The 25743-nt window shown below is 44.6% G+C and overlaps 1 protein-coding gene across 1 annotated transcript in view; it reads left to right on the top strand.

Moving 5' to 3' along the window:
* LOC147701751 (uncharacterized) overlaps window positions 1-20986 on the top strand; it is a 123619-nt gene extending 102633 nt beyond the window's left edge. Inside the window, exons 6-11 of the mRNA XM_086929363.1 lie at window positions 10023-10094; window positions 10184-10230; window positions 19988-20072; window positions 20179-20266; window positions 20363-20487; window positions 20806-20986. Of these exons, the coding sequence (XP_086785489.1) occupies window positions 10023-10094; window positions 10184-10230; window positions 19988-20043 (175 nt within the window). The 3' untranslated portion in view covers window positions 20044-20072; window positions 20179-20266; window positions 20363-20487; window positions 20806-20986. The remainder of the gene's footprint in view (window positions 1-10022; window positions 10095-10183; window positions 10231-19987; window positions 20073-20178; window positions 20267-20362; window positions 20488-20805) is intronic.
* Window positions 20987-25743: the final 4757 nt, after the last annotated feature.

Here is a 25743-nt window from a genome sequence, read left to right as displayed (position 1 = left end):
CATGGTGCGCCAAGCCTCCAGCGGGAATAAGTCCAAAGTGTTATTGAGAGTTTTCAGTATCCCAAAACACTTTCCTACTGGTCGATTGACGTGGCCCTCATAGGATAGTTTGGGATCAACCCATATTCCCAGGTTCTTTGCCTCCTTACAGGGAATGGGCATGGGGCCTAAACATGTTGGCCACCAGTCCACTGTCCAGCTTGAGTTGCTCCCTCCAATCACCATAACCTCCGTCTTGGAGCCGTTAAGCTTTAGACAGTGTGAATTCATACATCCTGCTAAAGCCTGCATACAGGCCTTGAAGTTAGATGCAGCTGTAGCGGGGGCTTGGGACAGGGAGATCAGCAGTTGGGTGTCGTCAGCATAGGAGACTAACTCCACTCCATACGCTTGCACCACTTCTGCCAGGGGTTCCATGTACAGATTAAACAAGCTGGGGCTCAGCGCTGAGCCCTGGGGTACCCCCTGTTCTAGCGCTATGGCGGAAGATTTAGAGGAGCCCCTTTGGACCTGGAAACTTCAATCAGTGAGGAATGCTATCAGCCAGCTCAGCGCAGACTCCGTGACCCCTACTTTGTTTAGACACTGTAGCAGGATGGAATGAGCTACAGTGTCAAACGCCGCACTGAGGTCAAGCATTATCAGTGCCATGGTGTGTCCGGAGTCCGCCCCTTGCCGCAGGGTCTCTGTTGCTCTCAAAAGGGCCGTCTCCGTCGAAAAAACCCGGTCGAAAGCCTGATTGAGAGGAGTGCAGGAGGTTGTTATTCTCTAAGTGGGCCATTAGTTGTATGTTGGCCACTTTCTCTGCCACTTTGGCCAAGTACGGTAGTAAGGAGATAGGTCTTAAGTTTTCGAGAACTTCATGACTAACATTTGGTTTCTTTTTAATGGGAAGAACTATCGCTTTCTTCCAGTCATCCGGTAGAGTTCCGGAGGCAAATGAGACCTGAAGCACATGCCTGATAAAGGGTTCCAGCACCATGACGCTATCCCCCAACACCCTGGGCGGTGCCGGGTCTCGAGGGGAGCCGGATTTAATACCCTGGCAGATGCTGATCAGTGTCTCTGGAAGAGGTGCCGAAAAGATTTTTAGGCAATTCTCTACCTTACTTGCCCCCGCTTTTTCCTCAAAGTCTCGTCCACATATTATGTCGCCTGAGAAGGTGGCATAAATATCTTTGACCTTTCCAGCAAAGTAGTTGGCTATTCTGTTACATTCCTCGACAGAGTCATTTCCTGGGGTATTAGTGTCACCTACCACTGAGATCTCTTTGAAAATTTTGAACAATTCTCTCGAGGAGTTTTCTGCCTCCCCAATACGGTTTTTGTAGTGTGTCACCTTAGTTCTTCGGAGTCTAATTTTGTACTTTCTCTGTGCCTCCTTGTAGGTGGTCTTTGTTTGAGGGCAGAAATCTATCCGCCATTTCCGCTCCAGTTTTTTACACTCTGATTTAGCATTCTGCAGCTCGGGAGTGAACCAAGGAGCAGATTTTTTATCTCGGCTTCCTATCTTCGATGGGCACATCGGGGCTGACGCATCTAGAGCACTTAAAATACGCTTCTCAAGTTTGCTATTAGCGCTTTCACAATCTTCACAACCTGGTGGACCCCCTAACTCTAATAGTTGGTTGAAGGTGTCTTGTGAAAAACGCTTCCATTTCCGTTGTGGATAGCTGTTTTTTTCCCCTCTGTGGGTATCTGTATGAGGATAGAGTATTTTGAATGGAATTAAAAAATGATCCGACCATGGGACAGGAATGGGCTGATTCACTCTTACTCCATTCCAGCTACTAAAAACAGGGTCTAATAAATGGCCATGTATATGGGTAGGGACCTTGTTGTTTAGTTCTAGTTGTAGGGCCTGCAATTCTTGTTTTAAGTCTGTCGCTTCCTTGGATAGTTCATCCTCCAGGTGGATATTGAAGTCGCCTAATATCAGGAGTCTGCTCTTCCTAATAGCTAAGTGGGCTATAGCCTCCTCTAAGTTGGATTTAAAGTCCTTAAGCTTCCCTGGGGGTCTGTAGACAAGGATTCCCGATACAGCGTGTTGGGGTCCCAGTTTAACAGTAAAAAGGCCAGCCTCACAGTTGTCTATTTGCAAGGGCGCTAGAGTGCATTCAAGCGGGGCCTTTATAGCAATGGCGATTCCTCCGCCCCTCCCCCGCTTCTGTCTAATCTGATGAGTGAGTAGCCTGGTGGGATTGCTTCAATTATATCCGGGTCTGAATGTTTCCCAAGCCATGTCTCCGTTAGGAAGAGAACATCCAACCTCTCATCCAAAAGGAGGTCCCATATCTGATTATTGGACTTGCTTAATGATCTGCAATTTAAGAAGCCTCCAATGACCCTTCCTATATTTGCCTCACTAGCTGGTTCTCTTTGGTTTTTAAAGGGGCACATAGAGCAATTTCGAAGAGTTAGTGCCTCCATAGTATGTCAGTACGATCCCGCACTAGAGGGACAAAGATCTAACAGATCTTGTCTCCCATATTGTATGTGAGAAGGCCGAGATTGCACAGGGGTAGTGGCCCCAAGCCCCGGTCGGCCGCGGACGGGCGCAGATGGGCTTGACTTAGGCGCAACTTCGGTGCGCCTTCGTCGCGCCCACTGCACGCGTCCGCTTTCCCATACACATTTATAGGGAGGAGAGTGGCAGCTAGAGCGCTGACTTGACCACACAGAACCCGGAAGTGCTGGGCTCCTCCTCACCCTCCGCAACAAACGCCCAGAATGGACGCGGCGGACCGGGCGGGAGTAGCCAAGGTGAGTGACCCCCGAGCTCTTACTCAGCCCAGAAAGTGAAGTGCACACATTTTTAAAATCTATTGCTAGATACACAAATAATTTAAAAAAAATAGCTGTAAATCGCTATTGCAGAAAATGCTCGTTCTCAGCGCCCACAGTGTAGTCCTTGTGTCCCACAGCGCAAAGCAGATAGAGTCAGCCACTGCCACCGGCTTCCTCGTCTCCGCCTTGCGACTGTGTTCCTCCCCGCTTTCAAGTGGATCGTGTACAGCGCAGCTAGATCGCTGACCTGACCCCACAGAACTCCAAGCAAGGCCCCATGAACCTGGCACATGATTTTAAAAGTGATCCTAGCCTGAATCGGAAGCCAGTGCAATCTCTTCCTAGCTAATGTGGCAGAAGAGAGACTGGGGACATCAAGAACAAATCTTGGTGCCGCATTTTGGACAACCTGCAAGCGCTGTATCAGGCCTTTTATTGATGCCCGCATAGAGCGCATTGCAGTAGTCCAATTTAGATGATACAAGGGCAACCACGATCTGCTTACGGGCTTCTAAGAAAAGATAATGGGTTATTTTCCTCAGAATCCTGATAACGCCACAGCAAGTAGAGACAGTTCTGTTTACCTGCTGGTCCATAGCGAGCGAGGTGTCAATCAGCACGCCCAGATTCCGGGCGGATTTTGAGGACAAAGGGCAGGCTCCAAGGGATGGAGGCGACCAGTCGCTTGACCAGAGGTCCTGATCTCCACCGAAAACCAGGACCTCGGTTTTCTCTCCGTTCAACTTCAGTGAATTCAGGATCATCCACTGCGAAACTGCCTCCATGCAGTTCCTGAAGTTAAGAGCGGAGGAACTCACCGAGTGGGAGAGAGAGACCATGATTTGGGTGTTGTCAGCATATGACAACACCTCCAACCCGAAAGATCTTAGTAACCTGGCGAGTGGGGACACATAGATGTTAAAAAGCGTGGGGCTCAAGGCCAACCCCTGTGGAACCCCATACTGCACAGGTTTGGCGGGGGACAGGTATTCTTCCAACTTAACCTTCTGTTCCCTCTGATTGAGAAAGGAGGCCAGGAGGCTCAGTACTGTGCCCTCCACGCCAATCTTCCTAAGGCGAGTTACCAGAATAGAGGGAGACAAGGTGTCGAAAGCTGCTGTCAGGTCGAGCAGGACCAGAAGAGTGGTCTGGCCCCGGTCGACCTTTGTGCGGATGTTATTTACGACCACCGTAAGAGCCGACTCGGTGCTATGGAATTTTCGAAAGCCATGTTGGGAGGAATCCAACAGGCCAGAGGTATCTAGAAAAGCAGTCAGATGTTGATTGAGATGAGTCTCAAGCATCTTTGCTGGGGCCGTCAACAAAGATATTGGGCGGAAGTTCTTTAAAATCTCAGGATCCAGAGTAGGCTTTTTCAGCAGGGGCTTAACCACAGCCATTTTCCAAGAGGAGGGAAAAATGCCTTCGGTAATGGCACTGTTCATCACCTCTAGAAAGAGGGGCAGCAAGACCTCCTACAGTCCTTCAGGATCCTAAGGGGACACGGGTCCAGAGGAGATCCAGATTTAGTTTTGTCCAGAAGCAGGTCCAGCTGCTGGGAGGTGAGAAGGGGAAAGTTAAGCAGACTACAATGGGGTTCATTTACCCGGCAATCTGTAGGGGGCGAGGCCAGAGGGGAAGGGGGGACCCAAAAGGCCCCTCGAAGTTTCAAGAGTAGCATGAATGTCAGCAATTTTTGTGTGAAAGAACATGGAGATCTTATTACACAACTCTTGAGAGCCCACTATGGGGTCTGGTGTTTGCAGAGCACAGAGGGAGTCTACAATCTTGAATAGTTCCCTAGGGGAATTAAGGGAGGCCGTTAGGTTAAAGAAATGGGCCTTCTTTTCCTCAATTACCTTCGCTTTATACTCTCTAAGGAGGAGTTTGTGTTTTTCCTTCTCCCTGGGGTCAAAAAGAGTTCGCCAAAGCCTCTCCTGTTTCCTACAGCCCTGCCTTAGTAGCCTGAGTGTTTCTGAAAACCAGGGGGCCGAGGGTCTCTTTCTGGCAGAAAAGCAATGTAAAGCGGGGGCCAGGAGGTCCACTGCTCTCTCAATAGAGTTGGAGAGATCGAGAACAGCGGCATTGATATCTCCTAGTGGGGAGGACCTAGGGTTAGTCATGAGAGGGGCTAGTATATCATTTTTAATCCTCCTGTAGTTCCGCTTGAGTTCCTTTTTCCTGGGGTCACGAGGTGGGAGGGAAATAGAAAAGAATTTTAATTCAAGCGGGACAGCCAGGTGGTCTGACCATGAAAGGGGAAAGGGGGGACCTGTCGTTAGTCTGGGGTCATCTTCTCCTGCATCAGAGGGGGGGAGGTGTTGCTACTTCTCACTACAGCCGGTCAGCGGCCATCTTGCCTCGCAGTGAAACCACCTGTTATAAACCAATTCCTACATGCAGTGTATTTTGTTAAAGAGTGGGAACACACCGTTTGTGAACTGAGATGTTTTTATTTGATGGCCTTCCTGGACTGATTCAATAATTTTTGTGACAGATGTTGGTATTATCTCACCCTGTTATTTTTTCTAGGATGGTAAAACGTCTTTAAGAACCTAAACTTATTAGCCAAGTCTTTCTTTCTGGGACAAGTGCTCCTAAAATGGAAGCAGACAATGGCAGTTCTGCTACTGAAAACCCTCTCTAAACCCCTCACAGTTGGAAAACTTAAGACATTTCTCCTTGCTCCCCTTTTTTGCAAAAGTTGCAGAAAAACTTGTCAACAGCCTGCTGGCTAAGTTTATTGTGGCCAATAACTTACTTCATATTGCTCAATCTGGCTTCCTGGCGCACCATTCTACGGACTCAGCCCTACTATTGGCCACTGAATCTCTACAGCGCTGTGCTGATGGGGACCAGACGTCAGCACTGATTATGTTAGATCTGAGTGTCGCCTTTGATACTGCATCACACAGCTTACTCCTACATCAGCTAGGAGCAAGAGGTGTGAGGGGCTCTGCTTGGCAATTTTGGCATCTTTTTTACAGAACTGCTCCTTCCAAGTAGTGCAAAAATCCTACTCCTCTGATCTGATCTCACTCACCCAGGGGGTGCACAGGGCTCTATCTTGAGCCCTATGTTATTTAATACCTAAAAGCGCCCCCTGACTGAAATTGATGAGTGTCATAATGTGACGATTGTATCCTATGCGGATGACACTCAATTAATAGTTGCTCCATTTTAGGAGTCAAAGGAGGGGGCTGTACAGGTGCCTGACAGAGGTGGATAAATAGATAACCAATAGTTGCCTCAAATTAAATGCCGGCAAAACTGAGATTTACAATGTAGGAAAATGCCCTTCTATCTGGTCATCAGCGTGGAGGCCTAAAGTAATTGGCCCCACCCCTGTCCCCTAGGAAAACATAAAAAATCTAGGAGTGTGGCTAGACCCGGCATTATCACTAGAACACCAGATAGCTGCTGTGGTGAGAAAGCCCTTTAACACCTCGAAAATTATAAAAAAACATTTTCGATATCCTTCCGCTCTCTGCAAGGAAAATCATCGTACAGGCATCAGTCCCCTCCCAGTTGGACTACTGCAATGTACTCTACCTGGGAACTACTAAATTGAGATTAAAGAAACTACAGAGAGTGCAAAATTCTGCAAACCACCTTGTACTCATTCTGCAGGGAATTGCTGCTGCTAGGCCTGCTCAGGCTAGCCTACACTGGCTGCAACATAAAGAGAGAATCATATTTAAAGCCATGTGCTTCTGTCACCGAATCTTTAATGATAAAGGTCCAGGGTACTTCGCTCTTTGGTGAAATGCCACAAACCAAGCCTACATCTCAGATCCTCTGGAACAACTAGGCAGTTACTCCGCGGTTAAGGAAAACTAGATGGGGCAGTTACTCCTTTGTCTTTCCAACTGCTCAGGCATGGAATTCTCTCCCCCTCCATCGAAGGATGGAAGCATCGGAGCTACTGTTCCGAAGACGACTAAAAACCTGGCTATTTCTCCTAGATACCAGCGTTGTCATGAATCTCAGTTCTGGCAAGCTGATAGGCATATGGCAATATATCTCTTTATCTGGTCACTCACTCACAGCGCTGTGACACGCGGTTAGGCCCAACCAAGCCCTTTACAAATAGCCTTAATATTAATAAACTCTTAGACAGCAATATTTTTGGAGTTTCCTTTCCATTTTCTTGATCTGAACAGCTGATATTTTGGCCTCTGCATGGCAGATAATGCCTCAGCTCTACTTTCAAAAGGTAATCCTATCATGTTACTATATCTGCTACTTTAATTAGCCAACTTAGGGGCATATTACCAACAACTAGCGATAATTATCGCTATGTTGGTTTAGCGGCGATATTTTTATCGCTGAGCTGCGGCGATTTTTATCGCTTAGGAACCTTGCTATTATCAAGGTATATCTCCTAAGCGATAAAAATTGGCCGAAATGCATGAATATCGCTGAAAAGTCAGCGATATTCATGCATTACCGAGCTAATGCTCTTAGCCATGTTATCCACCTACCATTGGATAACATGGCTAAGAACTGCTCAGTGGCAGGTGTTAGGTTTTGGAGATATTCGCGCTTAGCGCGAATATCTCCAAAAGTTGGTAATAGGAGATAGCGATTTTAGCGACTATTTCCAGTCGCTAACATCTTGGCACGCCCACTTTGCATGTCATTAGTGATAAATATCACTGACATGCAAAGCGGGGCCCAAGATGGTCGCTATCTCCTACTAGCTGTCGCTAACTGTTGTTAGCTAGATAATAGGGAGATAATTTTATCTCTGCTTTCTTGGCTTTTAAAGCCAAAAAAGCAGAGATAAAACCCCTTGATAATATGCCCCACAGTTATTTGTTTAGATGATTTAGAAAATGTTTGCTGTTGTCACCCTTAAAAAATATAACACTTGCTTTAAACCGCACTGATTTTAGCAGCCAGGTTGCATTGTCTGCTTTTAAAAGTAATATTTTGATTAAAACCCTTTTCAGTTTGGGAAAATCTGGTCACCTCAAATGTGCATGTTATATGTAAACCAGCATGAGACATTTGATCGAATATTTAGATTTTTAATAAGTACAAGGGTTAATTCTGTTTTGAGTTATCACATATAGCTTGTCTGCAAGTCTTTCACAAAAGCCTACCGGATTCCCGCCTGGCCTTAGCACAATTTATTTCCCCTGTTCACACATAATATCACCCATCCCTCAGATAGTAAAAATCTTTAAGCTGTGGCCCTTTGAGTTCTGGCGACAAAATTAACATGTGGTCGAGCACAGATAAGAAATTTTAAGAGTAAATTGACTTTAATCGTAAGTGGGAGTATTTTCATCAGCTATAGGAGGCTTTTAGAGAGAAAGTAAGATGACTGAAAGTGAGCAAATGGGCTATCAATTTAGATTTTTTTGGTGAAAGGGACTGTTGACAAAGGGCCACTACTAAGCCCTTGCGTCACCTTGCATCACACAAGAGACACAAGGGCAATGCAAGAGCTTAAGTCAGATTTATTAAGCCATGAAAAGCCATCCTGTGTGATTCCGCATTGCTTAGTAAATTTGGAGTAACGCTATGCAGCACAAGTCACTGCCTTGAGTTACTCTGTGTTCTAGGGGTGAAGTGTGGCTATTCCCATGTAGCCAACCATGGATTTGAGCAAATTCTCAAATTTACTACGACTAGCAAACCTGGGAATGCCTCAGAATGTAACTTTTTCCCAACAGAGGCGCAATGAGAAAAAATATGTTTATTTCTCCTCGTTATTTCTTATTTCTTTTTGCAGCACACATAGAAAGAGGAACATGCCTCTTAGAATTGTTTTTGTGCAGCAAGGAGTCCCTTCCTGCAAAAGACCAATCCAGCCTGCAAATCAGGCCCCTTGCATACTGACGCAACGGTGTCTGCGTTGGCTTGAGGCTGCACTATGTGCACCAGCGCAAAGAGAGAGCAGGAATGCTCCATATCCTAGTAGATATGGCGCATTCCTGCTCTCTCCATTTGACGCTGTGCAGCAAGTTGTCTCGCTGCGTTGCGTCAAATCTTAGTAAATCGGGTGTTGGTCTTACCTTCGAGTACATCCCTTGAAGAGAAAAAGAGCAATTTTCCTGAAAAATGGTGGAGACAACGTGTGAGGATTTTGGTTTGGTTCATTGAGGGGCCCATGCTACACTTATAACTGACCTGCCTGATGCACTCTCATGATAGAGCTTGCTAAAAACAAAGAAGACAGAAAAGCTTTACTGATGCTGCAATGGACAATTTCTTAATACATGACAGAGGTCTGTGGAGAGATTTCTTCCCACTCTGTCTTGGATTTCTAGGTCTTTACAACTACTCTAAATAATTGGACAGTTGAAGTTCTGATGACCCACAAGAATTTCGTGGTCCAGATACTGCCAGTGATGCCTGATTGCCGCCGAGAACCATCCCTCCTCGGGTGAGAGAATGCTTAATGTCATGGAAACAGAAAAGTGAAGCTACTTAGAAGAAAACCAGCAGACCTGTTACTACTGGACTTTTCTCTTGCATGCTTCTGTGAAGCATCTTCTCTGTGCTGGGGAATGCAGAGGTCCTGAGCACAAAGGGTGTTGGTGTTGATGTAGAGAAATCCCAAAGTCCTATTGGCACTGGACATTTTGCTGTGGCTATTGACTGAAGTTGTTCAGAGCCCTCTGCAACTGTTGAATGGTATCCAAGGAGTGAGCCCTGGAGACATTTTACTTTTTCCAGTTCATTGGGGGCATTGTTTCCTTGTAGGTGCAATTACTTTTATTTGATTTCGTTTAAATCCTAAAAGGGTGGCTCATCCACCAATATACACAATGTACAAGGACGATTATATCAATCTCATTAAAATTCACAGTAAAACAAGTTAAAAAGGATAGAAGTGGGTTGGTGGTCTAAAAGAAGACTAATACCATAGTTTAAATCCAGTGAATCCAGGATAAAGTGCTTGGTGCTGTAAACTAATAGTCTGCAATAGAAAAAAGGTGTATATTTATACTTTATCTAGGATGGAGACTAATACAGTTGTTAATTTCCTATTATTTCGCCAGGGTGAAGTATATGGGTCTGTAAATAAATGAACTTCAAATTCTTAATTACAATTTATCACCTTGTGTCCCCAGTTAATTAGTTCTAACTGGCAGTCCCTCTTTTCCAGTTCCTTTGCTACGATAGAAACGTTATTGCCTTACAAGCCAGTGTACTGTTGAGCCTACTAGGCATTTGATTACAGCAGTTCTGCAAGTCCTTATTTGTTCTTTTTTTAATAGTGCCTGTAGAAGGGTTTTCCGTATGTGTAATAATGCCGGACAAATACAAGAGACTTGGACATTAATAACAAGGTACGTGGTATGTGAGAATTCTTTTTCATTTTCCATTGTTTCCTTCCAGTGCCAAAACAAATACACTGCCCTTGTGCCATTTTCTTTAGGAACCCCTCCTTCAATCAATTTCCTTTTCCAAAGGAGACTTTTACCAGTAAGCACCAACATTATTTTTTCTACTGCCTTTGATCCCTAAAGCAGATTCCTTCAATCCTGTGTCCTTTTATTTATTAAATTATTATATTTTAAAGCAACCTGGTGAGGTCTTTATTTTCTTAACTGTATTATTATTTTGGTTAGCTTTTGCACGTGAGGATAGGCCTGTGGTTTGAGCCAAGCCACAAAAGGCGAGTCAAGTTTTCTTCACAGGAACCAGTTTCTTTTGTAGGAGCAGTGCTTTAAATGGGCAGTAAGTGTCAGGTACTGAGTACCTGCACTTCATTCGTTTTTAAGGGAGAGTACCTGCACATGTCAGCACTGCTGCAATACATTTAATGGGAGAGTACTGGTACTTCTCAGGAGCAATCAGGCAATACTTGCACTTCAATATTTCTATTTAATGCACTGTGTAGGAGTGAGGTTGTTTTGGGCTTTGTGGGAGCTTGTCTAAACAAGCTGTAGCCCCTCTCAACATGCACTAGCAATTAGAATTCCTAAATATACTGTCAATATAACACACAAATCATATATTTTATTATGAGAACTGGCCATTGACTGTAATGAAGTGTGTATTTACTATTCTAACCACACGCACCCTTTGATAGTAGGGTAGGTTATAAGGCGGACCAAGGCAAATATAACAGCACTTTTATCTTTTTGATACACTTGTGGTGTCTTGCAGATGAAATAAGCAGGAAACATGAAGTAGTCTTGAAGAGCAATTTAATCGCCTCATCCACAAACAGCCCAAGCTGGTAACTGACCAAGAATCTACATAACATTCTTATTCTAAGAATTACATGACATTCCTATTCTAAGAATTACCCTGAGCAGAGAACCTAGATTCTCAGAGAAAGCAGATGCATGTTAATAAAGCATGACATTACACATCTCCCTTCTTTACAACAACTTAAAACACAAAGAATCAAAAGGAGAAAAAATAAAAAGAAAGAACAACAAAAATAAGGATAAAACTGTTTACACGTAATCTTTCATATAAGTTGGAGCTCTGCGTAATCTCTGACTCTTCATACGATAAGTAGGTGGATTGTTAGAACAGACCGGAGGAGGATTGACAGCACCAAAGAGATTAGAGACTGGATCACAGTCAGCATGAACAACATTCCTTGACTTAACTACAACAACCCGACTTTTGTTCAAAATCCTCCCATCCTGTGTTTTGATGGCATTGCCAAAAACTTTAATAACAGGTCTAACATTGGTGTATTTTGACCAAGATCTTCTTCCAACAGGTGTCTTTATTTTGACAAGATCACCTACTTTAACCTCATGAAATTTAACACATTTAATTTTATCAAAGTACGTTTTTCTACAAGTTTGCTTTTCTAATTCTCTCTCCCTCCAAGCACCAACATGATTGTCAACAAACCCTTTTTTCAAATTCATCCAACCAGGACACCACATTGTGTTGGGAACTCTACCCTTGAATAGTTCAAAAGGAGATTTTCCAGTGGTAGAGTGAGGGGAACAACGATACGCATCAATTCTTTCTTTTAGTGCTTCCTTCCAATTCAACCCATTAGCTATTGCAAGCTGAATGCATTCTTTTAATGTTCTGATGACCCTCTCAACAGCACCATTGGTTTCAGGATGGTATAATGAGGAACGTTTGTGTACTATACCACATTTGTTAAGATAAGTATCAAAAGTAGTAGAACAAAACTGAGGTCCATTATCTGATAAAATACTGTTGGGAAAACTCTCCCTCATAAATATATCAGATAAGAACTTGATAACGGAGTCAGACGTTATGTCACTGACCGCACATACCTCAATCCAACGTGAATATAAATCAATTAAAACAATCAGGTAAGGTGTATCTGATACACCCGTGAGAGGACCCAAGATGTCAATGGCTAATTCATCCCAGGGATGATTGGGTAAATCCCTGCATACCATGGACATTTGTCTGATTTTTAGAATCTTGTCACTTGCACAACATTCAACACAGTCTCTAACCATGCGTTCTATTTCTAAATCCATACCAGGCCACCAAAACTGGGTACGTAACATCTCCTTAGTTTTCACTATGCCCAAATGTCCAGAGTGTTTAAAGAAAACAAGGGTACCCCATTAGTAAAACCTGGGGTGAAAGTACTTGCAAAAATTACAATGGTTTTTGGTGGCCTCAACGAGGTCCTGGGAAGAATACTGTTAATTATGAAATTAATTCATAAAATTAATTCAGGGAGAAAGTCTTAGTAGAATACCATATAGGTCAGTTTTATTACAATATTATACAAAAAAAATTTGGAAAAAAATTAGTAATAACGATAATTACTTTCTTATCAGGTGCTCACATATGTGACAAAAGTGCTTAAAGTGACTTTAGTGAATATATTAAAAAAGCAATTATATACATTTATATACAAAGATGTCACCACAAGGTTATTCCCACAAAAATTATATACAATGAAAAATAGGGGAGTTTTCCTTGAGTTTGTCGACGGCGTTTCGATCTAGTTTGTTTTAGATCATCATCAGGACGTGAGCTTCCCTGAAACTGTTAATAAAATTACATTTAGTCCTATGGTATTGTACAAGACAGAACAGTAAATTAATTTGTACTCCCAAAATTCTACAGATGAAAATACTAGTTAGGCGTTATAAAATTGCCCACAATCATTTCAAAAATAAGGATTTCTTTGCCAAACTACGGACCTACTGCTCCAGTGACCAGGAGGGAGCTGAGGGCGGTCGTTGCTGCCTGCGTTGCCTGTTGCCTGCTCCCGCCGCTGCCCCTCGCCGGACCCGCTTCGCGGGTCCCGCTTCGCGGCTAGGAGCGGCCTGTAAGGCATTCAGGTGTGCTATCTCTCTGACCGGCAGGGCTGCGAGCCACAGCGGGGGACTCCAAGTTCCAGGAGCCCCCGCGCGCCCGTGGTCACCTGGGCTGCTCTCCCTGCCGGCTCCGCCCCCACCAGGACGAACAAAGCGGCGTCCCACATCAGACTCAGCGGATTTCTTTGCCAAACTACGGACCTACTGCTCCAGTGACCAGGAGAGAGCTGAGGGCGGTCGTTGCTGCCTGCGTTGCCTGTTGCCTGCTCCCGCCGCTGCCCCTCGCCGGACCCGCTTCGCGGGTCCCGCTTCGCGGCTAGGAGCGGCCTGTAAGGCATTCAGGTGTGCTATCTCTCTGACCGGCAGGGCTGCGAGCCACAGCGGGGGACTCCAAGTTCCAGGAGCCCCCGCGCGCCTGTGGTCACCTGGGCTGCTCTCCCTGCCGGCTCCGCCCCCACCAGGACGAACAAAGCGGCGTCCCACATCAGACTCAGCGGATTTCTTTGCCAAACTACGGACCTACTGCTCCAGTGACCAGGAGGGAGCTGAGGGCGGTCGTTGCTGCCTGCGTTGCCTGTTGCCTGCTCCCGCCGCTGCCCCTCGCCGGACCCGCTTCGCGGGTCCCGCTTCGCGGCTAGGAGCGGCCTGTAAGGCATTCAGGTGTGCTATCTCTCTGACCGGCAGGGCTGCGAGCCACAGCGGGGGACTCCAAGTTCCAGGAGCCCCCGCGCGCCCGTGGTCACCTGGGCTGCTCTCCCTGCCGGCTCCGCCCCTAGAGTCCAATCAGCTAGCAACAAAAGAGGAGTGTCATCCCCGCTGCGCGGGAGCGCGCGGGAGGGCGCCGGGAGAAGCCCGGGACAAGGGCGGGACCGTCTGTGGCCGTCCGGGGCCGCAGGAGGCCGGGCTGGGCCAGGACATTTCTATCTTACTTGCAGTAAGCAGTGTCTCTGCTCTTGCCTTTCGGGATTGTTAGCACTGTATCTGTGTTGCTTTTTAATCCCCTAACTCTGTTATTCCACTGTTAACATGAGCCATTCCGCTCCACCAGGTGTAAGTGTCTCTGTCTTGGGTCCCCTTGATAAATTCTTCAAGAAATCCGCCAAGGAGGTCGATATGGACCTGATTTTGGCCGAAAGGAGAGCTGAGCGTAGACGCTCAATTGAGCAGTTAAAGAGTATTCCACTGCCTGTCCTTAATTCTACCAAGGATCTCCCAGCCCATGGTCTGAGCGTTATTGACGCTGACACGACTGATCTCAATCTTACCCCTAGCATATTTAGGTTCCCCGATATTTCTCCGCCGTGTAGTGGTGCTACCAGTGGAGGCCAGCTGATCTGTCCTCCTATAAACCACTCCAGCATAATAGAAATAAATATCACTGAGTCACATAGTAGGGATGTAGATCCTTCCCCTATGCGGTCCACCTTGACTCTGGGTAATTTAGTCCCAGGAGAGACTATGCCGGAGGCGGATGGCCTATCACCAGGTCGATCGCCCAACATAGTTTTAGGGGTGGTTCACTCCCCTCCAAGGAAGAAGAGGCGTAAAGGGGGGGTTAAAAGGAAAGGACGTAGTCACCACATCCCACCTCCACCAAAACCTACCACAAATAGTGTGCTGGGTCCTCTCCCCACAGCAGAGTCCCACCCCACTATTACCGATGAGCATGCAGCCCCTGTCGTAGTACCTTCTGCGTCAGTGTCTACAGGGGTGAATGAAGCGACTGTTGACATCATGGGGAAACTCATTAAATCATATATGCTTCCCCTGTTGGAACGTGTAAGGGTTATGGGGGAAAAATTGGACCGCCTTGTGGCGTCCTTTGAATCGTCTCATACCTCAGGCTTGGTTAAGATCAAAAACCCCCCCAGTATCCCTGCAAGCTTAACTCATACTGCAGGTGTATCATCCAAAGCCACTAGTCTGTCTTCCTCCACTTCCACTAAAACACTCACCTCTAACTCTTCTAAATCTGTTTCCATATCTAGCAAAGCACCGTTAGTGGTTGCAAACTCTACCTCATTACAACCTCCTGCGGCAGCTACCCCCAGTGTTGTAATTACCAAACCATTGGCCAAGAGGGCAGTACCAGCAAAAAAGAATGGGTTGGGCAAACCTGCTGACACAAATTGTAAACAGAAGAAATCTCTACCCTCGAAAAGATTTGTTGACCTGCCGCCTGATTCCTTAAACTTTGTTATTGTTATGACAGGTGTGCCACCTTTACAGGAAGGGGACAGGGAAAATGACGATAGTTTAAAAAATAAAGTCATCTTCTGGTTAAAAACAAATAGACCCCTTCCTCCGAACCTTAATGGGGACATCGTCACGGTTAGAAGGTGTCAGTGGGTTGGGGTGCGCCCTAAGGACATTGAGGGGGATATTATTATTATCAACTTTAGAGACCATAGGGTAGTATCCCACCTCACTGACTGGTATGTGGGGAACAATGAGGGTGGGATTTCCACAAGGAATTTAGGATACTTTTACCCCGAAACCCTGACTAATCCACACAAAAGTCAGCTAGGTGGAGCTAGTAAAGCCAAAAACCCACCCAAATGGTCCAACTTTACGTCAAGCTTCCATGTTCCCCACTTCAACCCGGAAGCTTTATATCGCTCATACACCCAATCCACCTACAACTGCCCTCCCCAAACACCGGGCTGGGCTAAGCCATATATTCAGCCTTCTGGTCCTTCTGTACCCATGGGAATGCCTTTTCATAATAATCCTCCGTATCCCTTGATCCCCCCCACACCAGTTTTTAGACAGGCTCTGCAGCCTTCCAGCTTATTTCCAGCTTTTTCTAATCTCAACAGGCCCCCCCATCCCAAGGATTTGTGGAATATTCCTCTAAGAAACTTATATGATCCACTTTCTGGGCTGTCGTCGAACGATTGACAAATTAGGGGGAACAGCACTGACGCCCAGTTTATATCTCCGGTAGGATTGGTTTCGTGTTTCCTCCCATGTAAGACTGTAAGTGTTAAAGTTCCTGTTGTTGGTTGTGAGGAAGGTAACCCTGCCCTACCAACTGGGTGGGTTACCCCCCCCCCCGTCTCATGACATTCTGCCCTCCTGTGTGGCTTCAGCTACAGGCCCACTCCCAGTACAGGCACTACGGGATGGGGTTTGTAGGATGCCTACTGTTGGGGTTCCTGCTGAGGTCGCCGTTTCCATTGTAAGTTCCCAACAATCCTGCAGATCCTCTCCTGCTGATGTTACTGCTTCGGGTGCACAAGCCCGTCCTAAGGGTACCTCACTGGGTTGCTGGAATGTTGCGGGTATAGATTCCTGTATATGTATACCTGATTGGGCTGACTTCATCAGTCAAGGTGATGTCTGGTCCTTTCAGGAGACTTGGTCAACTCATCCGGTATATTTCCCAGGTTATCTGAGCTTTAACAAACCCGCAGTTAGAGGGCAAAGAGGCAGGGCCATGGGGGGTCTTACTGTTTGGGTGCGCCAATCAGCAGGAGTCTCTGTTAAAGAAATCCACATTGACTGCCCTGATATCCTCATTGTTAGCCTGAAGCTTAATAGTGGACTGGTTATACTGTTGTTTAATGTGTATGCCAGAGGAACTCCGGGTGGTCGTGTTTCAACTACCCTAACACTCTTAGATGAATTCCTTGGCTCCGCACAACAAAAGGGTCATGTGGTGGTTACGGGTGATTTTAATACCTGTTTCGAACCACTAAGTGTGGATGATGGGATGTTAACGGTGGCTGAGGACTCGACTTGGGGTATTCCACAACTAGAGCTATCTCCGATCACTAAATGGTCTCAAAGTGCCACTTTCATTAAAGGCCTATGCCTGAATTGGGGACTGCGTGCCCTAAACGGTCGTACTAGATCGGACAGATTGGGCAACCCAACATTCTTTAATGGAAGATTTAGTAGTCGCATCGACTACATTTTAGTCGATGTAACTATGTGGCCCCTAGTTTCGGATATGGAAATTAGACCTCGGCCTGAAAGTGACCACGAACCTCTCCTTGCGGAACTCAAGGATCTTAGTTTTTCCAAGCCCTCTGTGCACCTCCCTAATGTTGTACAAGAGGCCATGGTATTAACTAATGACTTGAGGAGGGTCCGGTGGCCAAAGGTTGCTGTAGACATGGATGCTCGCACTAAAATAAGATCCCTGGTCTCAGACTCTCTAAGATTAATTGAGCAATGTGATGACCTGAACCAAATATCTCTTAAAATCTCCGATATTCATGCCAGCTTGTTCACATCCCTTAAGACCTTATTCATTAAAATAGTTGCTAAAAAGGGCATTGGGAAACCGAGGAAGCCAGCGAACTGGTTTAATGATGAGTGTGGTACAACTCATTCAAACCTGTTCAAAGCTCTAAAATCTAGAAACACAACTCTTATTAAATCCACCAGGAAGGCCTACAATATAGCCAAGAGGCGGGCCAAAGCCGCCTGGGATGAAGAACGCTGGGCTCTCCTAGTTGAGGCATGCGGCTCTAGGAATCTCACGCACTTTTGGCACCTCCTTAAATGGGGTAAGTCCTTGGATGATCGACCTAGCCCTGCTTCTGTCGACCAAGAAAAATGGGTGTCCCATTTCGAGGATCAGTTCAGGTGCCTCAGTGAATGGGAAACTCCCATTGGTTGGCCGCTGTCCTTTGACAACCTTGTGTTTTCAGCCAAAGAGGTTGAAAACGTTTTGAACTCCATTCCCAGGGGCAAAGCTCCCGGCCCGGATTGTATTCCTGCGGATATGTTCCAACAGGATCAAGACCTATGGGTACCCTATCTACTGTTCCTGGCAAACACGCTGGCCAGTGGAGCAAAGGTGCCTGTTTCTTGGGCGGGTGCTGAGATTTTGCCCATCTTCAAGAAGGGTGATCGGTCGGTTCCTTCTAATTACCGGCCGATCAGCCTTATTGACGCGGTTCAAAAGATAGTGTCACGTCTTGTCCTATCCAGGGTTCAGGCCTGGATTGAGGAATTTAATATTCTTACCCCTCTCCAAGCAGGGTTTAGACCCCATGTTAGTACCCTGGATCAGGCCTTTCGGTTTATGCTACTACACTGGAAGACGGTCACCCTGGGCAAAGGTAACCTCTATGCGGCCTTCGTAGACCTTAGGTCTGCGTTTGATCTTGTACCAAGGGTTGGGCTTTGGAACAGTCTTTTGGAAATGGGTATGCCTCCCTCTCTAGTTCGTATCATTGTTAACCTTCATGCTGAGACTTACGCCTATGTACGATGGGGAAAACCTGGTGAGGTGACCAAAAAATTTCCTGTGCTGAAAGGTGTCAGACAGGGATGTGTTTTGGCTCCAACTCTGTTCTCCCTATATATAAACAGAGTCACCAAGTACTTTGAGGGCTGCCCCACAGACGCGCCAAGTTTGGCTGGCATGAAAATCCCTCTGCTCATGTTCGCTGACGACACTCTTCTGATTTCAAGAACCAGACAGGGATTACAGCTTGCACTGTCGAGGTTTGAGAGTTTCTGTAGCGAGCATGAGCTGGAGGTGAACGTTGCCAAGACCAAATTCATGGTCATGAGGGGTCACAAGCAGGTCAAGGCTAGGGTACTTATGGGGAATACCCCCTTAGAGCAGACCAAGCACTTTACCTATTTGGGTGTTTCATTTAGCGACACACTTAACTGGTCTCATCAGATCGAGCTCCTGACCCTGAAACATCAACAGTTGGGTGGAGCTTTGATCAAGGAACATAAAAGCTCTTTTACCAAACCCATGTCCCCGCTGATGAAGATCTATGGTGGGAAGGTTCTGTCAGCAGTGCTATATGGTGCAGAGTTATGGGGAGGTAGCAACCTGGCCTCCTTGAAACATGCCCAAAACAAATTTCTAAGGACGGCAATTGGTCTGCCACAATCGACACCTTTAATCCCCCTACTATACGATCTGGGGTGTCACTCGGTGGTCGATTGTGCACGATTTCGACCGATTTCATTCTGGCGGCGTCTGTGGACAACCCCTGACCTACACCACTATGCTGAAGCCTGCCTAGAGTTAAAAAACTCTCCGGGAGCCCTAAAAATAGGATGGTTCAGAGATCTTAAGGCTACTCTTCTATCTTTGGGCCTCTCTGAGCTGTGGTTGTCGCCTGAGACAGCCACATTTCCATCTAAAAATGAGCTCAAAAAGTGTTATTGGGCCTGGGTGATGCTCAATACCTTTACAAAAACAAACCCAAGTAGTCTTACAGGTTTATTTTTGGTGCACAAAGATCTACCCAGGTTAGAAAATTACTGGGAGATCATTACCAAACCCCTGGACCGAAAACTTTTTTTCCAATTCAGATGTGGCACACTCCCTATTGGGGACTTCACCACTAAGTGGGGAAAAGCTAGACAGGGGTTTTGTGCAAAATGTCAAGGGTCTGGGGAAAGTTTATCTCACATTTTGTTTGTGTGCCCCCAATATTCTGCCCCCAGATCTAAGTGGCTCAAACCAGTCTGTAGTCAACTAGGCACACGCTCGTCTGCTGAGGCCCTGAGACTGTTAAAAACTAATCTGGATCCGATCATTGTGGTGGGGGTAGCCAAGTTCCTAGGCTGGGCCTGGATTATCAGAAGTAGGTTTATTAATTCAAATTAGCTGAGACTGTTTTTACTGTGGTAACCAGTATCTGTATCTTTTTTAACTTTTGTATACTTCTGCAAGAAGTTATTCGATGCCAATGATTTAATACTGATTTTACATATGTTACTGTGTTTTTTGTATTTATGTCTTTTATGATGAATTAATCGAATAAAGACTTCTTGAACTGAAGTATCATATATTGTCAGTGCACTCACCGTGGGAGTCAGGGTTATAGTGCCAATTGGGTCGGTTGAAAAGGGGAACTTGGCACTATAACCCTGACTCCCACGGTGAGTGCACTGACAATATATGAAAGAAATTGAGTAAGGAATTTAAAAAGAAAAGAAAGACACTTTATACAATTTAATTCCCACAGGGAGGATAGAGCTAGAAGGTTCAATATATAGAACGGTGGCTCCTCCTGGCAGCTAAAGACACAGCGAATATAGAGCCTCATTAAGGTATGTGGGTAAAAGTGATATATGTGTTAGGAATAAAGAAAAATTTTTTTGCACAGAGAAAATAATAAAAATAAAACACTCACTACAGGCAATTGAATATCCACAGGTAGAAAAGGAGAGCATCAAACCTCGTACCGTAGAAATCTGGACAAATTGGTCTGAAAGTAAAGGAAATCCTCTAAACCCATGAGTTGGTATGTAATGAAAGGTTTCGGTTATGGAACGCAGCCTTAATAAGCAAACTCATTTATTTATAGAAAATGGTTATTAATCATTGGCTCTCTATTTAGGAGACAGAGCAACTTTGCACACATTGAATTGGCAAAGCAGCAAAAGTCCTAATTTCAAAAAAGGATCTCTCATAGAACCAAGTAGTTCCATCCAGGGAGATAATAAACTCAACTGGATCAACAAGGTACGCACCTGATTGTAGGAGGTACTTTCTCTCTTTTTTAGTGAAGGAGCAAATGGGTGTCTCCATTATAGGTGGAGTAGATATATCCATGGGGAAGGCAAATAGTGGGAAGACTCTTGTAAGATTTTTCCAGTAAGTAACCTCATGAATGGCACAGGAGTAAGAATGTTTAGTATAACTAAAAATGTAACATATAAAAAGAAAAGGAGAAAAAATCTTTACCAAGGGGTTTAGAAGCAACAATGGACAGACAAATGATGTTAAAAGATGGTATTTACATGTTTGGTAACTATGTGTTTTATTATTTTAATTGTCTAGAATCAGTCCTGATGAAGGCATACTAGAAAAAAAGCCGAAACGCCGCGTCGACCTTTTTGATTCTGTGACTTTTTTATTGTATTTTAATAATATTGTGATGAACATGTACATTGTATAATGGTTTTAATGTATTCTTTTTTATAACATTGTATTGTGGAATAAAACTTGTATTTTGTTACCGAACTAAAGTAGTGATATGTTCTTAATCAGAAAAAAACGTTTATTTATTTAATAATTTGTCTAAGAAATTGTCCATTTGTTGTTGTATGGAAACACAAAAATTTAGGTATAGACAACCAAACCAACTCCTTTTATTTGTCTCTCCACCTGATAACTCTATCTTGATAACAGCAGTATAATTTTTTACACACAAACATATGTTCTTTATTGTATGAATATGTGGTTAGCTCTTTTGCCTTCTTCATGGAAAACATGCCCCTCTAAGAAAGAATAAACAACCATAGGGTGCTTAAAGGGGGATACCCGTTAGTCCTACACTAAAACAAGACATTATCTAAACTGTCCAACGAACCCAGACGTTTGTTTCTCTTTCACCTACATTGGTAACATATATCTTACCAGGAATAATTCGACTTCCCAATTCAATAGTAGCCATAAAATATCCCAAAATCTTAATTGGTTTGCTGCCATACCCTAAAGGTAATATATCACTCTTGAACAGTTTGACATTTTTTCCAAAAGTCTTATGTAACAAATCTTCATCAATCATGGTAATCTGAGAACATGAATCAAATTTAAACTCTATTATGGCATCATCCACTTTAACTAAATGTGTGGGATGTTCTAAAGGACCACTACTGATCTGGAAAGTTACAGTTTTCACCTGAGGTTGAGACCATTTCCTATTAGTATTGTCTCTTTTGTTGCTTTTTGTTCTACAGCATTTAGAAAAATGTCCCCTTTTTCCACAGTCATTACAAATAGATTTCAAGGCAGGGCAGTTTGGAGAGTTAGCTAAATGACCAGTATTTCCACATCTGAAACAAGAAAATTTGTTAGACATATTAAAATTTGAATTGAAACCATTCATTCCATTATCATTTTTCGCACTAGCCACTTTTTCTTCCTTCTTGACCTGACAGACAACTTCTTCAGCTTTAGATTCATTTTTCTTCTCTGGTTCGACCATCTTTTCTTTTTCTCCTTTTAATTCATCTACTCACTTCGTCATGTGTTCAACTTGTTTTGCTATAACAAGAACCTCTTCTAAAGGTGGTTCATCCTTCAACCATAGTTCCTTCCAAATACTGTCATGAGCACATTTCAATACAAATTGATCTCTTATTCTTTCTTCCAAAGTTTGGCCAAATTTACAAGAAGAGGCCAATTTTCTTAGTGCAGATACGTAGTCTTCAACAGACTCATCCCAATTTTGTCCTCTTAATCCAAAATGGTATCTTTCCATTATTGTGCTCAATCTAGGAAGATAATGACGATCCAATTGTTCTATGGCTATTTCATACTCATTCAAGTTCCTTTGTTCAGATGCTGTAAGTTCCGGTAAATGTTCCAATACATCTTGACCTTCACCTCCTAAGCAGTGTAATAATAATGAGTGCTCCCTTTCTGCACTCAAATTTGTGCCACATACTCTTGCATAGTTTGCGAATATTTTCTTCCATTTCTGCCATTTTACGTTTGGTTCACCAGGACTTGTCAAGAAAAACGCAGGTTGTGTTACATTTTGCATTTTTAATTAATAGTAAAAATAACCTTCCTTAAGTGAATTGTAGATTTCTTTGTTTAGTTTGTATGCTCCACTTCGTAAATATTATAATGTATTTACCTTTAAAGATTCTCCTCCAAAATAAAAAAAAATAAAAAATTGCTTTTGTATTGAGTATTATTGTGCAACAATGACTTGCTTGCTTCCAGTTTGCTTTATTTCCTTCCTTATTTGTTTATGTCATAATAGGAATCTAGAAACAGCTTCAGAATGATTGTTCTTTTCATAAGAATTTTACTGTCTTTTATATTCCTATTACGTGACAAAGTTATATTCATTCACCACTTTTGTTGCTTTAACAATGCTTCATTCTATTTTTAGAATCGAGGAATAGAACAGGAACAGATCGCATTATAAAATAATCACTCGTTCTTTTCCTTTGACTAGGAGACAGCGCGTCAATGACAGGCAGAAAACGTCACTGAAACGCACAATCGAAACTTGGAAGTAGCGTGTAACGTCACTGAAACGCACAGTTAACAATCTGATGCGCAGCGCGTCACTGACACGCAAAGGGTACGTCACTGAGACGCACATCCATGAATCTGCGCCTTTCAAATCCTTTCGCATTCGAGTGCGCGAGGAGCGCGAGCAATATTCAAACTGTTGTTTTGCGCGTGGCGCGTTATTTATTATTATTCCCTTTTTTTAAAGTCCTTATTTTAAATATCCTCCCGCTGTACTCCTCACCGTACAGTTTGCTCTTAAAACGTGTCGATGATGTTGTTGAACAGCCGCTGGGAAGACAACGCTTCCTTTGAAGTTGAGCAGCCGCTGGGGAGGTAAACGAGTCAGGGACGGCTGTGTGTTGAGGCACAGAGGTAAGATCGTCGCCAATATAAATGTGGTGTCTTGCAGATGAAATAAGCAGGAAACATGAAGTAGTCTTGAAGAGCAATTTATTCGCCTCATCCACAAACAGCCCAAGCTGGTAACTGACCAAGAATCTACATAACATTCTTATTCTAAGAATTACATGACATTCCTATTCTAAGAATTACCCTGAGCAGAGAACCTAGATTCTCAGAGAAAGCAGATGCATGTTAATAAAGCATGACATTACAACACTCACTTGAAATTACATAAACACACCACAGAGACTGGTCATTCTAACACACTGGTCCTCGCAAAGATAGTGCTTGTCTGCTTCTGTCTATTGTTTACCCACGCTATGAGGACCGATCTGGTCCTTACAGAGTGGGCTTTACACACACACATGCACGCATGCCCGCACGCACACACACTCTCTCTCTAAATCTGCAGTATCTTGAATATAAAGTTTGCACTATGTTGACACCTATGCATTGAGCCGACACGGATTCCTTGTTGGAATAAGGATATGTTAACATTACCCACCTCACAAAAAGGGAGATGAGTATGGAAGGGCCCAAGTGGTCCCAAGAATTGCACACTAGTGCTTGTGGCTTCTGTTGGTGTGCTGCCCACTGCGGGAATGGCAAGAATGTTTGTGTTAACTACTTAACTATAAGCAAGTGAATCCTAGTGGACAGACAGTGCATCCCACTTTTCTGAGGGTGATTAAACAAATAATGCTCTGTTGGGTAATAAACGACCTGTTACACAAGCCAAAAAGAGGCAATTCGATGTGTGATGTGTGTAACGAACATTTGCAAGAATTATACATTAAAATATCGGGCAAGTTCAGGTGATACGTAGAAAAACAAAATACATTTACTAGAAAATTAAAACATGAGGATTGTAGAAAACATGTTTACCACTTACGAAGTGAAAATGTAACTGGAGCAGGCACCCAGAATAACCATTACCATCACAGTACACGGCTTACTATGAGCTTGGGTTATTAACCCTCCTGACGTACGCTGGCCACCTTTGCCGAGGCTGCTCTCTGGCTGACAGTCCTGCTGGCAGAGCTATGTCCTTTATGCAAGAAAAAGATGAAAACATTGTTTTCTATGAGGTGAGATGGTTTATGTAATAAATTAGGTTATTATTGAAAAGGGGTGAGAACCCAACTCAAATAATAATCACAATCCTTGTCAGGGTGAGCCACAAGTCACTAAATAAACCTGTTCTGAACCTTCTGGGGCCGTGTTACATAAAGTGCCCTGGGGACGCAATTGGCGTTTGCTCCCGCTTTGCATTCCCCGGGACACTTTGGTATTACAGAAGGGGCAGCAGATGCTTGTGCGGCCCTTTGGTATTACAGCAGGGGCCACAGATGCTTGTGCGGCCCATTCTGTAATACCAACAGCGCTGGCGCACATAAAGCGCCAGCGCTATCTTCAAGGGGGCGTTACCTCATTTGCATGGGAATGTGCCCAATGCAAATGAGAGAATCATTTGCCTCTGTGCCAGCGTCGTATTACAGATGAGGGCGCAGAGGCAAAGAAGCCCTCAGGAGATGCACTGACAGTGCGCCTCCTGGGAGCAGCCCTCTGCAGAAGTTAAAGGGGTTCCCATGTGCCCCTAGAGATCCTCTTGCAGGCGGGTGCAATCTCTGTCTGCACCCGCCTGGAAGGTATCTCTATTGACCTTTAAAAGTGCAGGCGGGTTGCCACCTGCAAAGTGAAACACGGAGCGGCTTCAAAGCAACCGCTCCATATTTCAAGTGAATGCACTGCCCACAGGGCAGCACGAGTTCGCAGCTGCCCTGGGGGCAGCGCATTCACCAAATTGCATCACTCTTTCCCTCATTGCTCCAGGCACACCCTGTTAAAGCTACGCCCGGCACAATGAAGAAAAGTGTGGATATGAGTGTTTAAGGGTTAAGGTTAGAAATAGTAGCTAAAGGAGCAAAGCGCCAACTGTGGGTATATGTTCCAGCTGGAATGGGACAAAAAAAGTTCTGGCAGGCCGTGATGGAGCGTGGGCTGTCTACAGGACCAGGTTAGTCACACTGGAAGTTTTTCCTTCCAACTTCAATGAGAGACACACAGCTCTGCGGACCTGGTGTCATTCTGCATCAGAATCGGTGAGGCCTTCAGTTAGAAGCTGCATGTCCCTGTGGCACTCGCTGTCACTTTGCATGCTAACCCATGAAGTTTTTAGCTCTGCAGGGCCCTGCAATGGATGCCATGAAGCCTTTGGTTAGGAGCTTTGCAGCTCTGCGTTGCTATCCTGTGAGGTTTTCAGTTGGGAGCTGTGTGATGTAGCTCTGCTTGGCTGTGTATTGCTCTGTAATGGATCCTGTGAAACCTTCAGTTAGAGAG

This window comes from Lissotriton vulgaris, chromosome 7 (genome assembly GCF_964263255.1).
Source record: "Lissotriton vulgaris chromosome 7, aLisVul1.2, whole genome shotgun sequence".
NCBI lineage: Eukaryota > Metazoa > Chordata > Amphibia > Caudata > Salamandridae > Lissotriton > Lissotriton vulgaris.
This window is presented reverse-complemented; position numbering and strand designations above follow the sequence as displayed.